The sequence below is a fragment of the Leucoraja erinacea genome, chromosome 11 (genome assembly GCF_028641065.1).
Source record: "Leucoraja erinacea ecotype New England chromosome 11, Leri_hhj_1, whole genome shotgun sequence".
Lineage (NCBI taxonomy): Eukaryota > Metazoa > Chordata > Chondrichthyes > Rajiformes > Rajidae > Leucoraja > Leucoraja erinaceus.
The window spans coordinates 1,050,631-1,077,981 of NC_073387.1; the positions used below are offsets into that span (position 1 = coordinate 1,050,631).

The 27,351-nt window shown below is 45.9% G+C and overlaps 1 protein-coding gene across 1 annotated transcript in view; it reads right to left on the reverse strand.

Moving 5' to 3' along the window:
• Positions 1 to 10,631, reverse strand: part of LOC129701405 (Kv channel-interacting protein 1-like) — a 222,175-nt gene extending 211,544 nt beyond the window's left edge. The window contains exon 1 of the mRNA XM_055642557.1: positions 10,500 to 10,631. Coding sequence (XP_055498532.1) covers positions 10,500 to 10,581 — 82 coding nt within the window. The 5' untranslated portion in view covers positions 10,582 to 10,631. The remainder of the gene's footprint in view (positions 1 to 10,499) is intronic.
• Positions 10,632 to 27,351: the final 16,720 nt, after the last annotated feature.

A 27,351-nucleotide genomic window follows, 5' to 3' on the forward strand; every position in this document is an offset into this window, starting at 1 on the left:
AGCTCCGTACAACTTATGCCCCTGTCCCACTTAGGAAACCTGAATGGAAACCTCTGGAGACTTTGCGTCCCACCCAAGGTTTCCGTGCGGTTCCCGGAGGTTGCAGGTAGTGGAAGCAGGTAGGGAGACTGACAAAAACCTCCGGGAACCGCACGGAAACCTTGGGTGGGGCGCAAAGTCTCCAGAGATTTCCGTTCAGGTTTCCTAAGTGGGACAGGGCATAAGGCTCACTGGTCTATAAATTCCTGGTTTATCCCAATTTCCCTTTTAAATAAAGGAATGACATTGGCTACTCCTCCAGGACCTCGCCTGTGGATACAACTTTGTTAAGGCCTCAGCATTTATATCTCTATCTCCCTCAGTAACCCGAGATACCATCAGTCCCTGGGGATTTATCCAGCTTAATGCTCTTTGAGAGACCCAACACCATCTCCTTCTTGAACTCAAATGTACATTTGTATACCCCATGCTGATCTCACGATCCTCCACGTCTTTTTTGGTGAATATTGATGTGAAGTACTTGTTTGGACATTAAACATAAGTTCCCTCCTTTAAACTGGAGTGTCATAGTCATAAAGCATAGAAACACACCCTTCCCAAAGCCAACTAAGATGCCCCACCCACACCAATCACACCCACCTGCATTTGGCCCACATCCCTCCACACCCTTCCATCCATGTACCTGTCCAAATGTCCTTCAAATGATGTCATACATAGTACCAACCTTAAAGATCTCCTTCCTCTGGCAGCCCGTTCCATATACCCACCACCTTCTGGCTAGTTATCCTCATTTACAAAACTACATAAAAAATGGCAAGGGACTCTTTTTTGTCTGACTTCCCAAGGACATTTCATGGCCCCTTCTGGCCCTCCTAATTCCCTGCTTGATTTATTTCCTGGTGCCTCTATACTCCTCAAAGGCCTCGTCTTATGTCATCTTCCTAAACCTTACATATGCTTTTCTTACACATTCTTATGAACATTGACTACTCCAATTTTAGGTAGTCCCTGCTTTCACCTTCTTTCCCCTCCCCTTCCCAGCTCTCCCACAGCCCACTGTCTCCGCCTCTTCCTTTCTCCTTCCCGCCCCTCCCCCCCCCACCCCCACATCAGTCTGAAGAAACGTTGCCTATTTCCTTCGCTCCATAGATGCTGCCTCACCCACTGAGTTTCTCCTGCATTTTTTCTACCTATGGTTTTCTGACATATCTTTTTTATTTTTGACTAAATTTGCTTGTCAATTATGGGGTGTGCCATAGTAGGGGATTTTAATTTTCCCAATAAAGACTGGGACTGCGATAGTATCAAAGGCTTAGACAGGGTTGTATTTTTCAAATGTATTCAGGAAAGTTTCCTTAGCCGGCAGGGGGGCACAGCGTTAGAGCTACTGCCTTACAATGCCACAGTTCAAACCCGGGTTCAATCCTGTCTACGGGTGCTTGTCGAAGCAAAGCAGTCAACTACATGACGAGCTTCAAAAGTGCAAAGGCCTCAGTGAGTTTTTCACTCTTTAATGTGCAGAGCGATGTGCAGACTACGGAATGTAGGACAGGAAATGGAGATGTCTTGAGCTCAGTCTGCATTACAGTCGAGGAGGTGCTGGCCATCCCCCAAGGTAGAAAGATCTGGACCTAATCGATATATCAGAGGACACTGTGGGAAGCTAGAGAAGAAATTACAGGAGCCATGACTGTGAATGAATCATCATTAGACAGGGGTGAGGAGGGGCTAGAAGACTGGAGGGTGGCTAATGTTGTGCCTCTTTTTAAGAAGGGCTTCAAGGAAAAACCTGGCAACCTGTGATTAATGACGCTGAGGTGGGCAGGTTATTGGAGAGGATTCTATGTGATAAGATTATACATTTGGATAGACAGAGGCTGATTAGGGATAATCAGCATGGTTTTGTCTGTGGGAGACAAAACCATGCTGATGAATTTGATTGAGGTTTTGAAGAAGTAATCAGAAAGGACCATAAGGGCAAGGCTGTAGACACTGGCAATATGGACTTCAGCAAGGCCTTCAAGGTTCCACATGGTTGACTGCTCTGGAAGGTTGGATTGCATGGCATCCAGGAATATGTTTGGATGCAAAATTTGCTTCATGAAACAAGCAAAGGGTGGAGTTGGAAGATAGTTACAAAATGCTGGCGGAACTCAGCGGGTCAGGCAGTATCTCTGGAGAAAAGGAATATCTGATGTTTCAGGTCGGGGGGAGTTCCCACCGCCACGGGTACCATGTAATCCCGTGCTACCTGCTCCATGGTCGGATAGTCGGCGACTTAACCGTCTCCCCCACTTGGTTTGCCAGGTGAGGAGGGGGCTGTGGACCCCCAACAGGACCAAAACAAAACCTGTCAAAGGGTAGATGAACTCCTGGCGAGCCAACGGCCATCCACACTTCAGTAGAAGTTGCGATCACTGTCAAACACGGCACTGTAAGGCACCGCGACTGTTGATGTTTTCAACGATGATGATGATGATGATGATGATGTTTTGGATCAGAACCCTTCCTTAGACAGGTGGTGGTGGTGGAAGGTTGTTTTCAGACTGGAGAATTGGTGCTGGGCCCATTGTTGCTTGTGGTTTATATCAACAATTATATGAGAATGGGTAAGGCATGATTAGTAAGTTTACAGACAACGCCAAAGTAGGTGGTACAGTAAAGTGAAGATTGCTAGAATCTTGATCAGCTGGGCTGAAGAGTGGCCAATAACTAATGCAGATAAGTGGGAGGTGTTGCATTTTTGGAAGTCAAACCAGGGCATGATGTAAAGTGAATGGCAGGGCCCTGTGGGGATGCTGTGGAGCAGAGGGACCAAGGAGTGCATGTACACCGTTTCTTGAATGTGGAGGCACAGGTAAATAGGATGATCTAGAAGGCTTTCGCTAACATTGGCCTTCATCTGTTACAGTACTGAGTATAGGAGTTGGGACATCATGTTACAGTTGTACAGGACATTGGTAAGATTGCGTTTGAGGTATTGTGTTCCGTTTTGGTCACCCTGCTATAGGAATGTCATGAAGCTGGAGAGAGTGCAGAGAAGTTTTACAAAAGGACGTTGCCAGGACACTAAGGCCTGAGCTATAGAAATAGATTCTGCGGGCTAGGATTAGTGTGAAACTTTCACCCACGATAGGGGACATTGAGAACCAGCGGACTCAGGTTTAAGGTAAGAGGGCAAATTTAATAGGAACCCAAGAGGCAAACATTTTCATTCAGAGGGTGGTTGCACCAAGGGGGAATAGTTAGGCCTGTACACTAACCACATTTAAATGACACATGGATGGGAAGGTTTACAGGGACATGGGCCAAACTTGAGTAAATCTTGCATGGCATGGACTAGTTGGGCTGAAGAGCCTGTTTCCATGCTGTATGATTCCATGACCATTATAACTTGCAATAACTGTTAAAATCATAATTTCAGTTGGTTAGTCCGTAGGTACTATGGCAACAACCAGTAAGAAGTGAGCCCATGGCCGACACAATGGAGTGTGGCACGTCTCTCATTGTTAACTGAGCAGCAAGGCCGTGAATGTAAAACAGGCAGCAGAGATAATAGGCTCAATGCAAGTGCTTCAAGATGTCAGGTTATAGAAATATAATTCCAATTTCACAGCTCCTTTCTCATGAAGTTGAACTAATCTGAAATAGGACAAAGTTAAGATTATTCTGAACAATCTCCATGAATTTTCATTGGTAGCAAAGCATACAAGAGATTGGGTCAGTGGGGGCACTTCGAACCAGCAGCCCTGCCAGCAGCGTTAGGTTTTTCTACTTTTTTTGTTTTTTTAGTGTCTCAATGTGTGTTTTTAATGTTTCTCTGTGTGTCCTGTGTGGGGGGGGGGGGGGGTAAGGGGGAACCCGCTTCAGTCACCTCCTCCACGGAGAGGCGACTTTTTCCATGTCACCTCCGTCGCGGCCTAACACAAAGGATCTGTGCGGCCTTTCCCGGAGACGCTCCGCTCGCTGGCCCACGGCAGCCTGAAGCCGCGGTCTGCGGAACACCAGCTGGCAAGGCGCCTGGAGCCTGGGATCCCTCGTTGGGGACCCGGGAGGAGAAGAGCTCTGACCGCCGGCCCGAGGCCTACTTCTAACCGCAGGCGCGGCGGGGATTTATCATCCGGAGTGGGACCCCTCGCCGGGGACCCCTGGAGAGGAGCTTTGACTTCCGGCCCTGCGGTCTGCGGTGCTTCTGGCTGCGGCGCGGCAGGGACTTTAGGTCTTCGACCACCGGCCTGCGGCCTACACCATCTTGAAGCCGCGGCCTCCGGTAGGGAAGCACCGATTCAGAGCTTACCATGTCTGCACATCTGGACGCCCGCAGCGGCGACTGCGAAGGGTTGTGGTCCCGCCCGCGGGGGAAAATGGAGGAGGACTGACTAAACTTTGTGCCTTCCACCATAGTGATGAATGCTGTGGTGGATGTTTGTGTTACATTTTTATTATGTATTGTGTGTTCTTTTTTTTTTATTGTGTACCACTGCTGGCAAATTTATTTCATTGAACTTTTTGTGCACATGACGAATAAACCTGACGACTTGACGATATCATTTGGATCATCCCCTGACTCAAACATGAATGATAATATTAAATCAACACTCACTGCCATCCAGTGACTAGGACAACCACCATAATGTAGAGGTCTCCTTGATATCCCATAGCTCCGCTCTTGCTCCTTGCTCTTGTAACAGGGGCAGATCCCCCTTGTCCTCACCTTTCAGCCCCATCAGCCGTCACATACAGCACATAACACCTCCAACGGGATCCCACCACTAGCCACATCTTCCCATCTCCCACCCCTTACCGTTTTCCACAGAGGCCGTTCCCTCGCAACTTCCTGGTCAACTTGTCCCTTCCAACCCAAACCATCCACTCCCCGGGTATTTTCTCCAGCAACCACAGGAGATGCAACAAACCTCCTGTTCCTCTACCTCCCCCCTCGACTCTGTCCAAGGACCCCGACAGTCTTTTCAGGTAAGGCAGAGGTTCACCTGCACCTCCTCAAACCTTATCTGCTGTATCCACTGTGAACTCCTATATATCGGCAAGACCAAACGCAGGCTCAGCGATCGTTGCACCAAACACCTCCGCTCAGTCCGCCTAGACCTACCTGATCTCCCGATTGCTGAACAGTGCAACTCCCCCTCCCATTCCCACACTGACCTTTCTGTCCTGGGCCTCCTCCATTCTCAGAGTGAGGCCTAGTGCAAATCGGAGGAACAGCACCTCATATTTCGCTTGGGCAGCTTACACCCCAGCGGTATGAACGTTGACTTCTCTAACTTCAAGAAACCCCTTGTTTTCCTTCTCTCCAACCCTCCCCCTTCCCAGTTCTTCGACCAGTCCTGCTGTCTCCAACTACATTTTATCTGTGTTTGCTTTGAAAGATAATAAAACAGCTAACTATATTCTACACTCCCTTTGTCCTATTTTCACACCTTACGCTTCCTTATCTATGTATCTCCCTCTCCCATGACATCAGTCTGAAGAAGGGCCTTGACCCGAAACGTCGCCCATTCCTTCTCTTCATAGAAGCTGCCTATCCCGCTGAGTTACTCCAGCATGTTGTGTCACACCACTATCATGTAGTGCTTTGAGTACTTGATCACAGTGTACATCAGCTCCAGCCTCCCATCTGGTCTTGAATCGCTGCAATTCACCTAGTGCTGCAATATGTCCATGGTTTATGCCATATGGTTAACTCCTACATCAGACTCATTTAGTCGGGGACTCTGGTGCTGACTCACCTCACCGTCGCGGAGCTGGCCGAGTCCAGAGCGGGAGGAGCGGTGGTGGAGCGCAGCTGCTGCTGCTGCTGATGCTGATTCAGTGGCTGCAACTGCGGGTCTGCGGACGGCGGCACCGGGAGCCCGCGGGTCCCTGGAGGGCGACCGCTTTTCAGGGCTCCTGCAACGGCGACTTCTCCCGCCCAAGTTGCGGGGTTGAAGAGCTCCTGGAGCGGGGCCTAACATCACCGCCCCGCGCGGCTTGGAATGGCCGCGGGACTCTGCGAGCGCACGCCTGGGGCTCTAACACCAAGACCCGGTGTACGACCTCGCACCACCCGGCGTGGCTTTAATGGCCGCGGGACAATCGCCATCGCCAGCCGGGGGCTTTGACTTTGACTCTGACATTGGGGGGGGGGGGGAGAGTGCAGTGGAGAGATAAGTTTTTTTGGCCTTCCATCACAGCAATGTGATGGATCTTTATGTAAAATGTAAATTATGTTGTGTCTGGGGTCTATTTGTTTGTAATGTATGGCTGCAGAAACGGCATTTCGTTTGGACCTCAAGGGGTCCAAATGACAATTAAATTGACTCTTGACTCTCTTGACTCTAGTGACTATGGCTCTGCTTCAACACCATAATCCAAAACAAACTTCCCCAAACTTCCAGTCCTAGGTAGTGGCACCCCGCTCTGCAACTGATCCTTGTTCCTGATCTATGGATGGCAATCAGTAAGGACATGCAACTTTCTTCATGATCATTCTCAATATTGGCGTCCAACAAGGCTGCATCCTCAGCTGCTCACTATACACCCTTTACACTCTCAACTGTGCAATCAAATTCTGCCCTAACTCCATTGACAAGTTTGCAGATAATAAAAACTACTGTAGTTGGCTATAAATCAAACAATGACAAAACTGAGTGCAGGAGATGGAGTTTAGTCAGCGGCTCAGGCATCATCTCTGGAGAAAAGGAACAGGTGATTTTATTTGGATCGAGACCCTTCTCAACCCGAAACATCACTTATTTCTTTTCTCCAGAGATGCTGCCTGTCCTGCTGAGTTACTTCAGTTTTTTGTGTCTATCTTCGGTTTAAACCAGTATCTGCAGTTCCTTCCTACACAGATAGTTTAGTAGAATGTTACCAAGAAAACAACATCTTTCTCAATGTCAGCAAAATGAAAGCACTGGTAATCAACTTGAGGAAGCAGAGTAGAATACATGCCCCAGCACAACAACCTGGCTCTCAACACCAGCAAAACCAAGGAACTGATTGTAGACTTTGCAAGGGGTAGGATATGGACCCACAATCCCGTTTTTATCAACGGGAAGATGGTGGAAAGGGTCCAAAACTTCAAATTCCTGGGGGTCCAGATTTCCGAAGATCTTTCCTGGTCCCAGCACACTGATGCAATTATAAATAAAGCACATCAGCGCCTCTACTTCCAGAGAAGATTACGGAGAGTCGGTATGTCAAAGAGGACTCTCTCGAACTTCTGCAGGTGCACAGTAGAGAGCATGCTGACTGGTTGCATCGTGGTACGGCAACTTGAACGTCCAGGAGTGGAAAAGTGCACAGAAAGTTGTGACCACTGCCCAGTCCATCATCTGCTCTGACCTCCCCACCATCGAAGGGATCTAAACGGCCGCCAACATCATCAAAGACCCAGACCATCCTGGTCACACACTCATCTCTCCGTTGCCATCGGGAAGAAGGTACAGGAGCCTGAAATCTGGTACATCCATGTTCAGGAGCAGCATCTTCCCCACAGCCACCAGGCTATTAAACACAACTTCAAATAAGCTGTGAACAATAACAATCTATTATCATTATTGCACTTTATCTGTTTATTTATTGTGTATATATACGGTCTATTGTCTATAGACACACTGAACTTTTATCTCCTGTTCTGTATTATGTTCACATATTTTGTTGTGCTGCAGCAAGCACGAATTTCATTGTCCTATCTGGGACACATGACAATAAAACTCTCTTGACTCTTGACTTATCAATGGTGCTGAAGTGAAAATGGGAGAGGTGTGAACATTACTAACAAATGGTCATAGTGCATATATTAACTGATATTATGGTGACGAAGACATACTGACTCCTCTACTTTCTCAGATGGGGAAGGAATTTCAGCATGTCTCTAGTGGCTTACCATTTTCTACATTTGTACCATAAAAACCATCCTATCGGGATGCAATCACTGCTTCGGAAAAGCAGCAGCCCTTTCCAAAATTGCAAGTTGCAGACTCATACAGCACAGAAAAAGGCCCTTCGGCCCAAACTGTCCATGCCTACCATGATGACCTATCTAAGCTTGTCCAGCAGCTGATGAGAAAAGTGGAGGAGTCCCTCTCCATGTTCTGGATGGAGGCTGCAAAATTCTAGATCAGATCTCAACTCTAGAGGTCAAGCACACTGTGCAAGGGCTCAATGACAATCAGGGAGCACAGCATCTGCTGGTTCTGATACCAGATACGAGGTGGCACAAACAGACACATAGTGTCTTTCAACCTCTATTCAGTCACTCCCTGAACTAGTGGAGAAATGTTCTCTGCCACATTGGACCTACTTGAAGTTCTTCACCAACAACTCCCTGGGGGAGTAGCTGAGAGATGGCAAGAGAACAGGTTGTAGCTGTCCATGGACATGGGTTGCTTCTGGATGTCCTGCAGCAAGGCATGGTGCATGTGAGGACCTCTCGATAAATGGAGATACTACCCGCTAGGAGATTGTTTGTGTAGTTCTCAGCCCCCTTCTTTACCCCTTGTACACCCATGTCTGCGCAGCCATGTAAAAATCTAATTCAATTTACAAATTCGCAGACAACACCACCATTGTGGATCAGATATGAAATAATGCTGAGACAGTACAGGAAGGAGATTGAGAACCTGGTGTCTTGGTGTTGAGACAACAACCTTTCTCTCAATATCAGGAACACAAAGGAGATAGTGATCGAGTTGAGGAAGCGAAGTGGTACACATACCCCAGTCTGCATTGACAGCGCCCAAGTAGAAATGGTTGAAAACTTCAAATTCCTAGAAGTCAATATCACCAACAAGTTCTCCTGGACCACCCATATTGAAGCAATGACCAAGAAAGCACACCAACGCCTCTACTTCCTTCGAGGGCTTTGGAAGTTTGGCATGTCCCCAACAACTCTCACCAACCTGTACAGAGATGCTTCATAAAAAGCATTTTGTCAGATGCATCACAGCTTGATTTGGGAACAGCTCCATCCAAGACAGCAAGGAATTGCAGTGAATTGTGGACGCAGCCCAGACCATCACACAAACCAACCTCCCTATTGACTCCATTTATACCTCACACTGCCTCCACAAGGCCAGCAGCATGATCAAGGACAGTCGAACCCTGGTCATTCGCTCTTCTCCCCTCATATTTCATAGAAATATGAAAACAACCATATTTAGGGGCAGTTTCTTCCCAGCTGTTATCAGGCAACTGAATCATCCTACCACAACCAGAGAGCAGTGCTGAACTACTATCTACCTTTTTGATGACCCTTGGACTATCCTCGATCAGACTTTACTGGGTTTATCTTGCAGTTGCACTAAATATTATTCCCATATCATGTATCTATACACTGTAAATGGCTCGATTGTAATTATGTATTGTCTTTCTGCTGACTGGTTAGCATGCAACAACAGCTTTTCACTGTACTTCGGTACCCGTGGCAATAACTGAACTGGTCAGCTTCCACATGTACATAGAAGGCAAGGATGAGCTTGTTTCTCGTGCGTTGGTGAGAGTGAGGGAAGAACGAAATAGCATCAGTACAACTCGATGGTTGAAGATCAGTCTGTAGAAGGGTCTCGACCCGAAACATCATCCATTCCTTCTCTCCAGAGATGCTGCCTGTCCTGCTGAGCTACTCCAGCTTTTTGTGTTTATCTTCGGTTGAAGATTGGCGCGGATTTGTTTGGCTACCGAACCCGTCCGTGTGATTTTATGAACGGCTTCCGGGCTCTTGCTTCTCTCGGTTCAAATTATTGAACATAAAGTGCAGATGATGCTCGAAATCAGCAAATGATGTTCAGTAACGCTGGAGTTACTCAGCGGGACAGGCAGCATCATCGGAGAGAATGAATGAATGGCTGACGTTTCGGGTCGAGACCCTCCTTCAGACTCAGAGACTGGTCTGTCTTTTCCAGTTCGGACCAAGAGTTTTTGATTTGAAACCTCATCTGTGTCCCCACAGATCCTCGTCCGCTGGATGTCCACGGCATTGCATCGGAAGCAGTGTAGATATTTCACCCCCAGCGACAGGGTGATACAAATACAGTATCAGCTGGACACAACTTATAACTGCACAGCCTGCGCTGCATTCCCTTCACCACATTCCTGCACCACACTCACTCAGCACCAGAGCGACCTGCAGCGAGCATGAAACATAGGGCTTAAAGGCGGGCAGCCAACAGCAAGCCCAGTCTCCGGGAACAAGTTGCTCTGATGGGCTCAGATGTTTGACGTTTTTGCAACTGCTGCCGAACTTCTCCACGTCTTTGCTTGGCATGTGGCTGCGAATGAGCGAGCCCTCTTTGCCCAGCTCGCACACACGCCGTGCTCCCCGGCTTCACAGCGGCATGCACACTGCCTTGCAGCTTGGAGCGGCTCAGTCACAGCAGCACGCAGTCCGCTGCACCTTGCCCCGCCGCTATACAGCGCTGCATATGCCGCAGCGAGGGAGAGGGGAGGAGGGGGAGAGGAAGGGAGAGAAGGGGGGAGATAGGGAGAGCACGTCCTACCTTTGTGCAGAGAGCCGCTGATCAGCCTGATCGCGGTGCGAAGGAAGCGGACGATGCGCTGCCTGCAGGAACTCATCCTCATCGGCTCCGCAAACTCCCCGCCAAACTTCCCGCTAACCCACAGCCGCAGTCAGAGCTCCAGCAGGCGGGCGGGATACAGCCCATTGCCCAGTCCCCAGTCCCGCCCAGCCCCAGTCCCACACGCTCCCTGTGGCCCGCCTCCGCTCACCGCAACCGGGGCCGTCCCCACTCAACTCCCCTTGTACCCCATCCCAATATCCACCCCTCTCTCCAGGCCCACAACCAAAGATCCTATAGCTATAGGATCTTTGCCCACAACCACCTTGCCGCTGTTTCAGCTCAGCGCCGAGATTGACGCGGGGTGGCAAGTAACATTGAGTGCAGTTGCAGTAGATCCATACCTGTCCACTCTCGGAAAAAAAGACAAACAGCCCCTTTTGCCCAACTCATCCACGGGGAACAGGGTGAATACACGAGCTAGTCCCAGTGGACATGACATCCCAACTCCTGCCATGCCAGGACTGATGTGGAGAAAGGAACTGCAGATGCTGGTTTACACCGAAGATAGGCACAAATGCTGGAGTAACTCCGCGGTTCAAGCAGTATCTCTGGAGAGAAGGAATGGGTGACGTTTTGGGTCCAGGGCCTTCTTCAGTCTAAAGAAGGGTCTCGACCCGAAATGTCACCCATGTCATCCAGAGATGCTGTCTGACCCGCGGAGTAATGCCCCTGTCCCACTTAGAAAACCTGAACGGAAACCTCTGGAGACTTTGCGCCCCACCCAAGGTTTCCGTGCGGTTCCCGGAGGTTGCAGGTGGTTGCCGAAGGTTGCAGGTAGTGGAAGCAGGTAGAGAGACTGACAAAAACCTCCGAGAACCGCACGGAAACCTTGGGTGGGGTGCAAAGTCTCCAGAGGTTTCTGTTCAGGTTTCCTAAGTGGGACTGGGGCATAACTCCAGCACCTTGTGTCTGTGCCATGACTGTTGAAGGTATTCAGCTCATCCATTGACACAGTTATCATACTTACCTGTAAAAGGCAAGTTCTCCCAGGACAACTGATGCATCTCTAAAGGCTTAGAAGGCTTAGGAAGTTTGGCATGTCCCCTACACCTCTCACCAACTTCTACAGATGCTCTGTACAAAGAATTTTATCAGGATGCATCATAGCATGTTTGCGAACAGTTCCATCTAAGACCGCAAGAAATTGCAGAAAAATGTGGACGCAGCTCAAACCATCGCACAAACCAACCTCCCTTCCATCGACTCCATTTACACTACACACTGCCTCGGCAAGGCCAGCAGCAAAGATCTTATAGCGAAGCTCTGCTATGAGATCTTTGGCCAGCAGCATAATCAAGAATGAGTAGCACCCTGGCCACTCCCTCTTCTCCCATCAGGCAAGAGGTACAGAAATGTGAAAATGCACACCTCCAGATTCAGGGACAAACTTTCCCAGCTGTTATCAGGCCTACCAACAACTAGAGAGCAGTCCTGAACTACTATCTACCTCAATAGTGACCCTCGAACTATCTTTGATTGGACTTTACTGGTTTTATCTTGCACTGAACGTTATTCACATTTTTCCCTTTACGATGTATCTGTACACTGTGGACAGCTTGATTGTCATCACATATTCTTGCCTCTGACTGGTTAGCATGCACAAAAGCTTTTCACTGTACCTCAGTACACATGACAATAAACTCAATTCAACAAAAGGCTCTTCTTCAACAAGTGACAGCCTGATGAGAGCTTCACCAGCGGACACAGACGTGGATCCAATCTAACACCTCTTGCCAGCAAAATATTTAACCATAACCAGCTCTATTAGAATGGCTGCGGCTATGAGTCCCTCAGGAGGTCAAAGAATGAAGGTGAAAGGGGAACCCTGCCACCATGGATCTCTTCCTCGGGAACGTCCTCGTGGAAGTGAAGGACATCTGCCCCAGGATTTCCAGGAGAAGGAAGCTCTGCTATCGCCACTGAAGGTGCAGCCACTTCCACACTACATACCCGGGAGGAATGTATGATTACTCACATGTGCCAGCCATTTATCACCTTTCCTTTATGTCAGAGCAGGGAGCTGTGATGGCTTAAGGGATCTGTTTGAGATCTGGACCAGCAAAGGCCCAGTCAAGATCAAAGGAGGATGACAAAGGAACCATCATTCTCCCCTCCCCCTTGGTGTTGGCTGTAGGAGGGAACCAGGGACACATAGTGTACACGGGATAGCCCAGGGTGTGTCACAACTGCAACAAACACAGACATGCAGCACAGTCATCCGCAATAAACACTCTCGCCAGCTGCGCTACTGTGTGTGTACGGATCTGCATATTTATTTCAATGAGATTTATAAAGAAATTTATCTGTGAAATATGTCAGCAGTAGGCCTCAGCGTACTGCAGGCTACACAAATCCACAAGTGTATCTATTTAAATTATTGACTCAATTCAGCACCAGCCTTGAAAACGCAAGATCGCCTTGAATGAACCTGTCAATTATCAATTCCCTGGCGTTAGCCTGAGTCACAGCCATTCAAATTCGATATTGATTTACACGAATTACAAGTTGTGTAGTCAACCAATTTGAAACAGTCCTTACATTCCAATCTAAACAACCTTCCTGGATTGAAGGAAAGGAGGAGAATGTGCTGTGTAGGGTTGGAAAGTTCAGATTGGATTCGAACAGGCTGGTTAAACTTTCAAGGTGGGTTGGCTTAAATAAAGATGCTGTTGCTTTAACCTATGGGGTTGGTTCCAGTCTGTCAGGGCACACAGTTGAGAGCCGGGTCCAGGTGACCGGGCGGTAATCATTATGAGAATTTGAAGCCATTTGAACTGCAGCCAAACTAGAGGCTTCACTCAGGAGTGGGTTGCAGCTCCCCAGATGACGGGACCTTGAAAGAGGCACCGCCCGCCCCAGTGAGTGGGCAAACGCGGAGCCAACCTGTAATATGAGGGGGAGCATTTTCTCAATCAAACTTTGGGGTGGGGGATCTGGGAGGGAGAGAGCTGGCGATGCCGCACAGTCGGAACAGTTTAATAACGACCCATTACAATCCACCCTTCGGTCACGTCACCTGGGCTGATCTGATCTGACAGCCCTCTCGCTAGCTCGCTGCGTGCCCTATCTTAATGCAGAACCTCCACAAAACATTTGGGCTTTGGGTAACACCTGCACAAAGAGCCTCTGCTAACAAGGGCTGGTGAACTGTGCTGGTCAACGTGTACTGGGGCGAGATGGCTGGGGACAACGCACAGCAACCACCACAAACGTGGAACCGCACAGATCCATTACTAAAGGGCAGGCATTTCGCAGTTAAATGTCTTATATCGGATTGGCGGCTCCTTCACAGGGCCAACCCTGTACTCAGTTTTCCTCGGTGATTAATCTTTGACTTAACGGTGCATTCACCCCCGCCTGTAGGTAAAGCATCACACTGATACAGTCGCTGCCTGCCTCAGATTAAATATATTTTTACACATAAATTATGAGTAAAGATAAGAAAATGTTTCAATAATGTAATATTTTCTTATTCCAGTAGCAAACACATTAAGGATTAAATGAAAATAATAAATTCTTTAACTTTTTGAATATCTCTTAATTGCAGATTAATGAACAAGAAATTATGAAATCAATCTCTGCTAATGCCAATAGCCAATAACCCTTCGTTTAAACCCTCAATTATAGATAAATCATTTACACAATGGGAAAGAACGGGAATCAAAACGCTCGGAGACTTGTATGAATTAGGGAAATTATTACCATTTCAACAATTACAACTGAAATATAACTTGAAAAATAATCAATATTTTAAATATCTTCAATTCCGTGATTATCTGAAAAAATATACAAAAGACTTATAATATGCCCCCAGACTTATTAGATGAAGCCATGAAGATAAAGGCTGAATCAGCAAATCTAATATCATACTTATATAATATTATATTGAATATAGAAATACCTACAACAGATAATATTAGAAGAGACTGGGCACAAGAACTAGCTATAAAAATTTCAAAAGAGAGCTGGGATAAACACTTACTATATGTGCATAAATGCTCGATCAATGTACGACATACTCTACTCCAATATAAAACATTACATAGACTATATTATTCAAAAACTAAAATAAATAAACTTTTCCCCAATGTCTCACCCATTTGTGATAAATGTTAGTCACTAGAAGCTAACATAGCGCACTCTTTTGTTTTCTGTATAAAAATTCAAAAATTCTGGAACGAAATATTTGAAATCTTTACAAAATTATTTAAAACAAAACTACTACCCAAAGTAGAATGGATCATTTTTGGAATATCGGAAGGTAACCCAGAATTAAATATGTTTCAAAAGAACTTACTTAATTATGGGCTAATAATGGGAAAAAAGCTTATACTTAAATTTTGGAAAAATGCTCCAATACCAACAACAAAAATGTGGATTTCAAACATGTTCGAAACACTACACTTGGAAGAGATGAGACTCCTCCTAGCAGGCAAAGCAGATCACTTCCAAAAGACGTGGTCTGCATTTATGGAACTATTACAAGCATAAGGTGCAATAATAAGTTAAAACATAAAGGCTACCAGGACCTGGTAACGGGGGGTATAAAATACATTTTTAATAAAAACACGGTTGGTATATCCTTTTTTGCGGAGTTTTGTGTTACAATAGAGCGATTGATTTTCCTTTCTTCTTTTTTTTCTTTTCTTTCTAGGGTCTTATTTCTTTTCTTTACTTCCTTCTCTAATTCCTTCCCTAAGGGGTTCTCTTCTCCCAACACTTTCCTGCACCTTCACGATTCTTGCTTACTTTCCTTACTTCTTTTATTTCTATCTTTTTTAAAGCTCAAAAAATGAAGTGGTACAACATAATGTAATAAGATATATGCGATGTATTAATGTGATTTACTGTACTGCTAATAAAAATAAAATTAAAAAAAAACAAGTAGTGTGTGAACAGACAACCAAGAAAGAAAGCTATTGAGTTGACAGAATTCTAGATTAATTCCTTGGTAGAATAGTTAACAATTTATACACAATTTATACAGAGCTGCGTTTGCTTTTTTTAAATCCCAAATCACCTTTGACAAATCCCATGATTCCTTGCATTTATTGAAATACCGAACTCGCTTATTGGGTGCAGACTAATCAGTTCTGCATTATGTCGGTCCGATAACAGTTCTGAGCCCAGTCTGTTCCAGGTCTATAGCTTTTGGTTCCATTCACATTTAAATTTTGGGTTTTCTTCAGTACTTCTCGGTGAGCCTGCATTTGAATCCTTTCCATTTTTGAGCACGCTGACACATATTTCAAGAATCACTAGTCAGAAGTGGTTCCAGAAAATTGAAAAATTGCAAATATTACCCCACTGTTCAAGAAGGGTTCAAAGCAGAAGAGTGGAAACTATAGGCCAGTTAGTCTGACTTCAGTGGTTGGTAAGATCTTAGAATCCATTATAAAGGATGAGGATTCGGAGTACTTAAAAGTTCATGATAAAATGGCGGTGCTCGCTCAAAATGCTGAATGGCCAACTCCTGCACATATTGAATATTTTTCATGTTGTATATCAATGATTCAGACGAGGCGATTGAAGGTTTTGTGGCCAAGCTTGCAGATGATAACAAGATAGGTGGAGGAACAGGTAATGTGGAGAAAGTCCTCTGCAGAAGGACTTGGACAGGTTGGGAGAGTGGGCAAAGAAGTGATGGATGGAATACTGTGTAACTAAATGTGAAGCCTGTATTTAGGTAGTAGGAATTACTAGGCTTAGACTATTTTTTAAATGGGGAGAGAATTCAGAAATCGGAGGTGCAAAAGGACTTGGGATTGCTGGCGCAGGATTCCCAAAAAGTTAATTTGAAAGTTAAATCGGTAGAGAGGTTAAATCGGCAAATACAATGCGAGCATTTAAAGCAAGAGGACTAGAATACAAAAACTGGGATGTAGTTCTAAGGCTTTCTAAGGAGCTGAACAGACAACATTTGGAGTATTGTGAGCAGTTTTGGGCCCCATACAGTATATGAGGAGGGATGTGCTGGCATTGGAGAAGGTCCAGAAGAAGTTTTGTTCAGTTCAGTTCAGTTAATGTCACGTGTACTGAGGTACAGTGAAAAGCTATTTGTTGCATGCTAACCAGTCAGCAGAAAGACAATGCATGATTACAATCATTCCATTTACAGTGTATCACAATCACAATCACAATCACAATCACAATAATACTTTATTAGCCAAGTATGTTTTGCATCATACGAGGCATTTCATTTGCCAAGTCAGACATACAAATAAAAAGCAACGGAACACACAAAATACATTTTAACATAAACATCCACCACAGTGACTCCTCCACATCCCTCACTGTGATGGAAGGTGTAGTCGGCAGCGTTTGGGCCCTCCGCATTGGTGCGATCAGCTTCTGCATCGGGGGGATGTCAGCTCCCCCGTGCTGGTGATCGGACCCCGCGTCGGGGCTGGTCAAACCTCTGCATCGTTGGAGCTCCAGACTCGGCCTCTCCCGAGACTGTATGCTCTCAATTTGAAGCCCGCAGGCTGTGGTTGAAGTGATCCCAGGCAAGGTCCACGCCCCACCATGGGGCTCAAAGTCAGTCCGAGCAGGCCTCCAGCTCCATCAATGGTAGGCTGTACGGCGTAGAATGACCGGAGAAGCGACCCGGAAAACAATCGCATCTCTGGCAAGGTAAGAAACTGAAAAATGTTTCCCCCGACCCTCTCCCCCTCCCACATAAAATAAAACCGTAGAACATTAACACAGACTTTTGAAACGCACCAAAGCATTTTTAAAAGATGAAAAAACAGACAGACTGTTGGCGGGGCTGCCAATTGTGCAGCTCCCCTGGTGAGGATAAGAGAATAACATTTAGTGCTAGATAATGCCAGCAAGGATAGTCTGAGGGACATCAAAGAGGTAGATAGCCACTGCTCTCTGGTTGTGGAATGCCCATAATCCCAGGAATGATTGGGTTAACATATGATGAGCGTTTGAAGGCACTTGCTGGAGCTTAGAAGGATGCGGGGGGACCTCATTGAGACTTACCGAATAGTGAAAGGCCTGGATAGAGTGAGTAAGGAAAGGATACTTCTACTAGTGTTAGGGTCTAGGACCAGAGGTTACAGCCTCAGAATAAAAGGATGTACCTTTAGAAAGGAGATGTGGAGGTATTTCTTTAGTCAGAGCATGGTGAATCTGTGGAATTCTTTGCCACAGACAGCTGTGGACGCTGTCAATAGGTATTTTTAAGTCAAATATTGCCAGATTCTTGATTAGTACGGGTGTCAGGGGTTATGGCTAGAAGACAGGAGAATGGCGTTGAGAGGGAAAGATAGATCAGATAGATCAGACAGATCGATGATTGAATGGTGGAATAGACTTGATGGGCCGAATGGCCTAATTGTGTTCCGAGAACATAAACTTATGAGAGCAGTCAGTATTATGGTCGAGGAGGTGCCTAAGGTCCTGACGCATATGATGGTAGAAAAATCTCCCGGTCCTTATCAGATATATCCGAGGACACTGTGGGAAACTAGAGTACTGAGCAATAGGGACAGGTTGAGCAGGCTAGATTTTTATTCCTTGGAGTGTAGGAGGATGAGGGGTGGTCTCAGAGGTGTACAAAATTATGAGAGGAATTGACTGAGTAAATGCACAGACTTTTGCCCAGTGTAGGGGAATCGAGAACCAGAGGACATAGGTTTATGATAAGGGGAGATAGATTTAATGAGAAGCTGAGCAGTCATTTTTTTCACACATATTGTGGTGGGTGTATGGAACAAGCTAGTGGTGGAGGTAGTTGAGGCAGGTACAATTGCAACATTGCAAAATATGTGCAGCAGTAGGCCATTTGGTCCTTCGAGCCACCACAGACATTCAATATGATCATGGCTGATCATCCAAAATTAGCACCCCGTTCCGGCTTTTTCCCCATATCCCTTGATTCCCTTGGCCCTAAGAGCTAAATCTAACTCTCTCTTGAAAACACTTAAGAAACTTATAGACAGGTACATGGATAGGGTAGGGTTAGAGGGATCTGGGCCAAAAGCAGGCAGGTGACACTAGATGGATCATGTTGGCCGGTGTGGGCAAGTTGGGCTGAAGGGCCTGGTTCCTCAATGTACCATGCTATGACCCTATGACAGTGTTGAAGAATCCACGCTCATCAATGCTGACAGGGAGTTGCTGAGCCTCCTGCGCTCTCTCCAGGCAGTGTCTCTTCTTTATGTCATGGGTTTAATACCGGAGCTCTGCCTTCAGCTGCCTAGTGAGTTGTTTCTATCCTCAAGACATAATGGGGCTCTCAGCTCAGTAACTTATCGAATTTGTATTTCATTAGCTCCATGTGCAGTTCAAGTAGAACAAAGATAAGAAGAAGTGACAACAGAATAACATACTTAATGTACAAGCCCCTTCTAATACTTCTGTGCATCCTTACTGTGTTGTCAAAGGGTTCTAATTCTTTCATTATTTCAGTTACATTTGGCATCAAATGCTTTGTATTCTGTTGTACTTTGTGGAATTGGTCTCACAGCTCATAATAAACAGTTAGCTTACAACGGCATACTCGTCTGAAAGCTGCTTTAACTTATCCTTGTGTTGATTGCCTGGATGCTCACAGGGCCTCGGCTGGGATATCCTTGCTGCCAGGAAGGAATTTCTGAAGGAGATGTGTAATAAGGAACTGCAGATGTTGGTTTACACCGAAGATAGGCACAAAATGCTGGAGTAACTCAGTGGGACAGGCAGCAGATGGAATGGGTGATGTTTTGAGTCGAGACTGTTCGGGTCGGTCTGAAGAAGGGTCTCGACCTGAAAGGTCACCCTTTCCTTCTCTCCAGAGATGCTGCCTTACATTTTGTGTCTATCTTATGAATTTCTGGACTGTTATTTCAGTTCATCGAACGGCCTTGCACACTTGTGGTCCTTGGTTTAGAACACGGCACTCATAGTAAAATCAAAACTGCTCACGTGGTTGTCTGAAATAAGACCATCAAAAAAATGGTGTGAAGAATTATGTTCACCAAGACAGTAACATTGTAGCAGCCAGCGATCACTGTTCTATTAGCTGTAAAATAGTTATGGATAAAGACAGGCTGGGACAACGAGTTAAATCAGCAGGGCAAAAAAAGAGGCAGGATATGGCTCTGGCAGATAATATGAAATGTGATAATTAAATCAAAAAATATTTGATGTACTTTAAAGGGAAGAGACTAACTAGGGAGAGAATACAGCAACAAGATGCTGGAATAACCCAGCAGGACAGACAGCATCTCTGGAGAAGGAATGGGTCTTCTTCTTCTTGTGTTTGTGGCAGCAGAAGTCTGCAGCGTGGTGATGCCAACCGGTTCGACATCTGTAGGTGCCCGCCCTAAAAGGGGTGCATGCTGTGGTGCTGTGGCTGTCTCTGTTTGTTGTCGTTCGCCTGACTGAGGTCAGTTCACAGGGCTCACCACATGAAGCACAAGGAATGGGTGACGTTTCGGGACAAGACCCTCAGAAACCAAAGAGATCATCTCTCTGTGGAGTCGCGTGAGATGGGCAAGGTCCTCAATGAGCATTTCCCCTCTGTTTTCTCCGTGGAGATAGGCATGAAGACAAGAGAACTTGGGACAATTCATGGAAATCTGAGGACAGTCCGGATTACTGTCGAAAAGGTGCTGGATGTCCTAAGGCATATGCAAGTAGATAAAACTCCCAGGCCTACTCAGGTATATCTAAAGATACTCTGGGAAGCTAGAGTAGAAATAGCTGAGAAACATGAATCATCAATAGATATGGGCGAGGTGCGGGAAGACTGGAGGGTGGCCAATGTTGTGCGTCAATTTAAGAAGGGCTGTAAGGAAAAGACTGGGAAGTATAGGCCAGTGAGCTTAATATCTGTGGCAGGCAAGCTACCAGAGAATATTCGGAGGGATAAGATTTACATGCATTTGGATAGGCAGAGGCTGATTAGGGATAGTTTTGTACATGGGAGATCATGTCATATGAATCTGAGATTTTGAAGAAACAATCAAATTGTTTGAAGAGGACAAAGGCTTAGACATTAACTTAATGGACTTCAGCAAGGCATGGTAGGTTGCTCTGGAATGTTAGATCGCAGGGGATCCAAGGAGAGCTATCCAATTGAATAGAGAATAGGCTTCATGGAAGAAAGCTGAGGGTGATGGTAGAAAGGGTGTTTTTTGGACTGGAGGCCTGTGGTGTGCACTGTGGTGTGCACCAGGTACAGTATCTTTGCTGGATTTGGATGAGAATGTAGCAGGCATGGTTTAATACATTTGCAGATGAGTAGGTGGTATTATAGATTGCGAGGAAGGTTATCAAAAATAATTGGCCTTCATCAGTCAAGGCTTTGAGTATAGAAGTTGGTGGTGCAGCGGTAGAGTTGCTGCCTTACAGCACTTGCAGGGCCAGAGGCCCGGGTTCAATCCCGACTACGGCTGCTATCTGTACGGAGTTTGTACGTTCTCCTCGTGTCTTTGTGGGTTTTCTCCGAGTTCATCGGTTTCCTCCCACACATCCAAAGATGTATAGGTATGTAGGTTAGTTGACTTGGTGTCTGTGCAAATTGTCCCTAGTGGGTGTACGATAGTGTTAATGTGTGGGGATCGCTGGTCAGTGTGGACTCGGTGGGCCAAAGGGCCTCTTTCCGTGCTGTATCTCTAAAGTAAACTGAACTAAAGTTGAGATGTTTTGTTCCAGTTGCACAAGACATCGGTGAGGCCACATTTGGAGTATTTTGTTCATTTTTTGTCACCCTGCTATAGGATAGAAGTTGGTGAGGGTTGTCAGGAACATGACAAACTTTCTGAGCCTTCTAAGACAGTAGAAGCATTGGTGTATTTTCTTCGCCATTGTGTCACTGTGGAGGGTCAAGGGCAAATTGCTATTTATTCATAGGAACCTGCAACTTTTGACCATCTCTACTTCATCACCATCAATGTATAGTGGGGTGTGTATACTGGGGAGTGTGTGCTGGGGAGTGTGTACTGGGGAGTGTGTACTGGGGAGTGTGTACTGGGGAGTGTGTACTGGGGAGTGTGTACTGGGGAGTGTGTACTGCTTCACTACTCCTTTGTCTTGCTGACATTAAGGGAGAGGTTGTAGACCTGGCACCAGGTTACAAGATATGTTGCAAAGAACTGCAGGTGCTGTTTTAAACCAACGATAAACACAAAAAGCTGGAGTAACTCAGTGGGTCAGACAGCATCTCTGGAGTAAAGGGTTGATGTTTCGGGTTGAGACCCTTCTTCGGGCTGAGAGTCAGGGGAAATTCAGATGGCGATGTAGAGAGAGATATAGAACAAATGAATGAAAAATGCAAACAAGTAATGACGATAAAGGAAACAGGCCATTGTTGGCTTTGTGCTGGGTGAAAACTAGTACAGAAAATGAGACTGACCAGGACGACTTTGAAGCTGGTGGTGGAGGGATGGAGAGAGTGTTGTAAGGGTTACTTGAAGTTAGAGAAATCAATATTCATACCAGTGGATCTTAAGCTGAAATATGAGATGCTGTTTCTCCAATTTGCATTTGGCCTCACTCTGACAATGGAGGAGGCCCAGGACAGAAAGGTCAGTGTGGGAAAGTGTTTGGCCACCGGGATATCAGTTAGGTCCAGGTGGACTGAGCAAAGATTCATTCGCTGAACACCAGGTTACAAGGTTCTCATTCTCCTTTCTCTGGTCCGTTTCATCATTATTTAATATCCGGCCCACTTGTAGATTGAGTTGGGTTGTTATTTGGCTGCACAGTCCAGTGTATATGGGGACTATAGTAGGGGGCTGAGAACACATCCTTGCAGAGCCCCAGTATTGTGGATAATCACAGAGGATGGTTTGTCCCCTATTGTGGACCACTGATTGTGGTCTATTGGTCAGGAAGTCAAGGATCCAGTTGCAGAGAAGAATGCTGACTCCGAATTTGGGAGTATGGTTGGGATAATGATATTGAAAGCAGAGCCTATTGTAGGTGTCCCTCTCATCCAGGTATTCCCGGTGTCCCTCTCATCCAGGTATTCTAGGGATGAGTGAAGGGCCAGGGAGATGGCATCAGCCATAGGCCTGTTGTGGTCGTAGGTGAACTGCACTGGATCAAGGCTGCTTGGTCTGCTTTAGATTTTAGACTTTAGAGATACACAGCGTGCACACACTGAGCCCACACTGACCAGCAATCACCACATACACTTGCATTATACGCAAGGAGCAGTTTACAATTTACAGTTAACCTATAAACCTGCATGTCTTTGGAATATAGGAGGAAACCAGAGCTCCGAGTGGAACCCCACGTGGTCATAGGGAGACATAAATACTGGAGTAAATGAGCGGGTGAGTCAGCATCTCTGGAGCAAAGGAATGATCACAGGGAAAACGTACAAAATCTGTACAGACAGCACCCATTGTCAGGATCAAACCAGGGTCTCTGGCACTGTAAGGCAGCAAATCTGCTGCTGTGCCACTGTGCCACACTTAGGCTAGAGGTATTGTGTGATATAACCGGCCTCAAAGCACTTGATGATGGTCAATGTCAAGACCATTGGACAGAAGACATTAAGGCATGAGATCTTCATTTTAGAGTCATACCGCATGGGAAGAAGTCCTTTGGCCCCTTGTCACACCAACCAAAATGCCCCATCTGTACTAGTCCCACCTGCCTGTGTTTGGCCCATATCCTTCTAAACCTATCTTATCCATGTACCTGTCCACTGTCTTTTACAACCATGTCTTTTACCACCTTGTTCCATATATCCATCACACTTTGTGTAAAAAAACTCACCTGCGGCTGGAAAAAACACCAAGATCTTTGTCAAGGTTCCCACAATCTCCTCTCTTACCTCAGGTTCCTACTAAATCTTTCATCTTCAAGATGCTGCTGCAATATTTAACAACCATCTTCATTATCTACTCTGCCACCCACTTCTGCATCATCAGCAAACTTGATAATTATGCCTTGTACATACTTATATGTATATTTTATGCTGAGTTAAGATTGTTAAGGGCTTGGACATGCTAGAGGCAGGAAACATGTTCCCGATGTTGGGGGGGGAGGGGGGGGGCAAGGGCCAGAACCAGGGGCCACAGTTTAAGAATAAGAAGTAAGTCATTTAGAACGGAGACGAGGAAACACATTTTCTCACAGAGAGTGGTGAGTCTGTGGAATTCTCTGCCTCAGAGGGCGGTGGAGGCGGGTTCTCTGGATGCTTTCAAGAGAGAGCTAGATAAGGCTGTGATAGAAGTCAATGGGGAGAAGGCAGGAACGGGGTACTGATTGTGGATGATCAGCCATGAACACATTGAATGGCCAAACGGCCTTCTCCTGCACCTATTGTTTATTGGCTATTGTCTATTTTATCTTCTATCTTATACTTATATATATATATATATAGAAACATAGAAAATAGGTGCAGGGGAAGGCCATTTGGCCCTTCGAGCCAGCACGCTTTTCAATATGATCATGGCTGATCATCCAAAATCAGTACCCCATTCCTGCTTTTTCCCCATATCCTTTGATTCCTTTAGACCTAAGATATACAGATCTTTGATATAAACCACAAACAGCAAAAGGCCAGCACTGATTCCTGAGGCACACCATGAGTCACAGGACTCCCATCTGAAAAACAACCTTTCACCATCACCCTCTGCTTCCTTCCATGAAGCCAATTTTCTATCCAGTTGGCTAGCTCTCCCTGGATCGCATACGATCCAACCTTCTGAAGCTGCTTACCTTGCGGAACCTTATTAAATGCATTGCTGAAGTCCATATAGATGATGTCTATGGCTTTGCTACCATCGACATTTTTAATTACTTTCTTAAAATACTCAATCAGATTTGTGTGTCTGTGGAATTCTCTGCTTCAGAGGGCAGTGGAGGCAGGTTCTCTGGATGCTTTCAAGAGAGAGCTAGATAGGGGTCTTAATATTGGCGGAGTCAGGGGATCAAGGCTGTCAGCATCCATAAAGGCTCCTCACACCCTTGTAACGGACTGTTCGAACTACTTCCCTCCGGCAGACGTTACAAGGCCTTCCACGCCCGAACCTCCAGACTCAGAAATAGCTTCATTCCCAGAGCTATAGCGGCTCTGAACCGGCCCTGCTGAGTGCCCCCCATCCCCCCTGGACTGTCTCCCTCAGATGGTCACGTCGAACAGACACATCTGCACTTTAGTCTGTTGAACTGTTTTGACTGTTTTACTGTTCTTTTTACAATCCATGTTCTCGGGATATCAAAATCAAAATTTTATTAGTTATTTATGTTATGACATCGGTTGGAAGCTGCATGCCAAATCTCGTTGCGCTGATGTGCAATGACAATAAAATATATTATTATTATTATTATTATTATTATTATTATTATTATTATTATTATTATTATTATACCTTATTTTCAGAATACTCTCCAGTAACTTTCCTAACACAGACAATGGTCAAAAGTGTTTTATTGTCACATGTCCCAATACGGAACATATCTGGTGTGCTGCTACAGGTAAGAATTTAACCAGGTATGTTGAGTCATTGAGAGTCATAGTGTGGAGACAGGCTTACCTTGTCCATGACTAACATGCCTCATATACAATAGTCCCACCTGTACAAAGTACTATTGATACAGAGTCATTATGTATCATAACAAGTACTTTAATTAGAATACATACAGAGACCATTGAAATGAGCACTCTAGGCTCGGAGTCGTAAGTTGAACTAACTAACATGGCTGCCCACATGCCACTAGGTGGTAGTGGAAACCTGACATGGATTATGGATCAGATCAACGGCAAAATCAGACACGGATCAAATCAGTAATATTGTTCGATCTACATCCCTCCCTCATCTTGGCCCAAACATAAAGCATGCAGAAGTAATATGTATATAAAGCTATAATCAACCTGAGAATCAACCTGTTACTTTGACCTGTGACACATCCCAGTACGGCCTTGGTGCAGCATGTCTGCAGGATGAGCAGCCTGTTGTTTATGCTTCCAGGATGATGACGGACATGTAGACGAGGTATGCTCAGATCGAGAGGAATTACTGGCAGTGGTCTTTGCATGTGTTAAATTCAACGATTACATTTTTGGCAAGGCTATTACCCTAGAGACTGACCACCAACCTTTAGTTCCCATTTTAAATAATCCTATACATGCTGCTCCAGCGCAGCTGCAAAGAATGATGCTGCAGCTCCAGAAGTATGATATCTCTCTCACTAACAAGCTGGGTAAGCACTTGTATCTGGCTGACACCTTATCCCGTGCTCCCAGGAGGTCGAGCGCCCAGCACACATCAGAAATATTGTTTAAGAAGGAACTGCAGATGCTGGAAAATCGAAAGTACACAAAAATGCTGGAGAAACTCAGCAGGTGCAGCAGCATCTATGGAGCGAAGGAAATAGGCAACGATTCGGGCCGAAACCCTTCTTCAGACACATCAGAAATAGACACTTTTGACGTCATGGCAATTGATTTCACTCATCCTTCACATCTGGATACTTTGGTAGTTCGCACGGCAGGAGATGCCACACTGCAGATGCTCGCCTCAGTCATCAATCACGGATGGCCTGGCTATCAGCATTCGCTTCGGCTTGCTGTTTGGCCTTACTTTTCTGTCCGAGACGAACTGGCCATTGAAGGCAGGGTTGTCAAAAACGGCCACAAGGCCGTGATCCCGGCTTCACTCCAACAGAAGTACTTTGACGCCGTACACGGAGGTCATCGTGGTTCTGAAGCTACGGTGCAATGAGCAAAGAGCATGTTTTTCTGTCCTGCCATGTCAGATTATATACGCCAGAGGTTGCAGCCCTGTGCTGCGTGCAACAGCATGACTCCACATCAACAGAACAATCCCCTTTTGCAGCACCCGGCTCCTGACTTGCCGTGCTCTATGGTGGCTACTGACATTTTCGATTGGCGTGGCAAATAATACTTGGCCCTGGTTGACCCTTACTTCGGGCGGTTTGAGATCGAGCTGCTCCCCACAGCTACCACTGCGGCACTCGTTAAGAAACTTGCGAGGCATTTTTCGGTCCATGGGGTACCTCAAACCCTCATGTCTGACAATATTGGCCAGTTCACAAGCCAGCGTTTCAAGGACTTTTGGGATTTTAAGCACATAACCTTTAAGGCAGAGATAGATAGATTCTTGATTAGTACAGGTGTCAGAGGTTATGGGGAGAAGTCAGGAGAATGTGGTTGGGGACGAAGAGATGGATCAGCCATGATTGAATGACGGAGCAGATTAGATGAACCGAATGGCCTAATTCTACTCTTATTCCTTATGACCTTAAGACCTTGTAACCCGTCCGGCAGTTCACCTGTAGATGATTCATATATCTCAGCGAAGACACCTGCAATTACTTCTCCAGCTTCCCACAGTGTCCTCGGTTATATCTGATCTGGCCCAGGAGATTTATTCTCCTTAATACACCCGAGGATATTCAGCACCTCTTTGACTGTAAAACTGGATGCTTTCAAGAGAGAGTTAGATAGAGCTCTTAAGGGATATGGGGACAAGACAGGAATGGGGTACTGATTGTGGATGATCAGCCGTGATCACATTGAATGGCGGTGCTGGCTCGAAGGGCCAAATGGCCTACTCCTGCACCTATTGTCTGTTGTCTCCCTTATCCATTCTACTAGTTACATCCTCAAAAAATTCCAGAAGTTTAGTCAAGCATGATTTCCCCTTCATAAATCCATGCGGACTTTGACCTATCCTGTCACTGCTTTCCAAATGTGCTGCTATAACATCTTTAACAATCGACTCAAGCATCTTCCCCATTACCGATGTAAGGCTAACTGGTCTATAATTCCCTGTTTTTTTTCTCCCTCCATTCT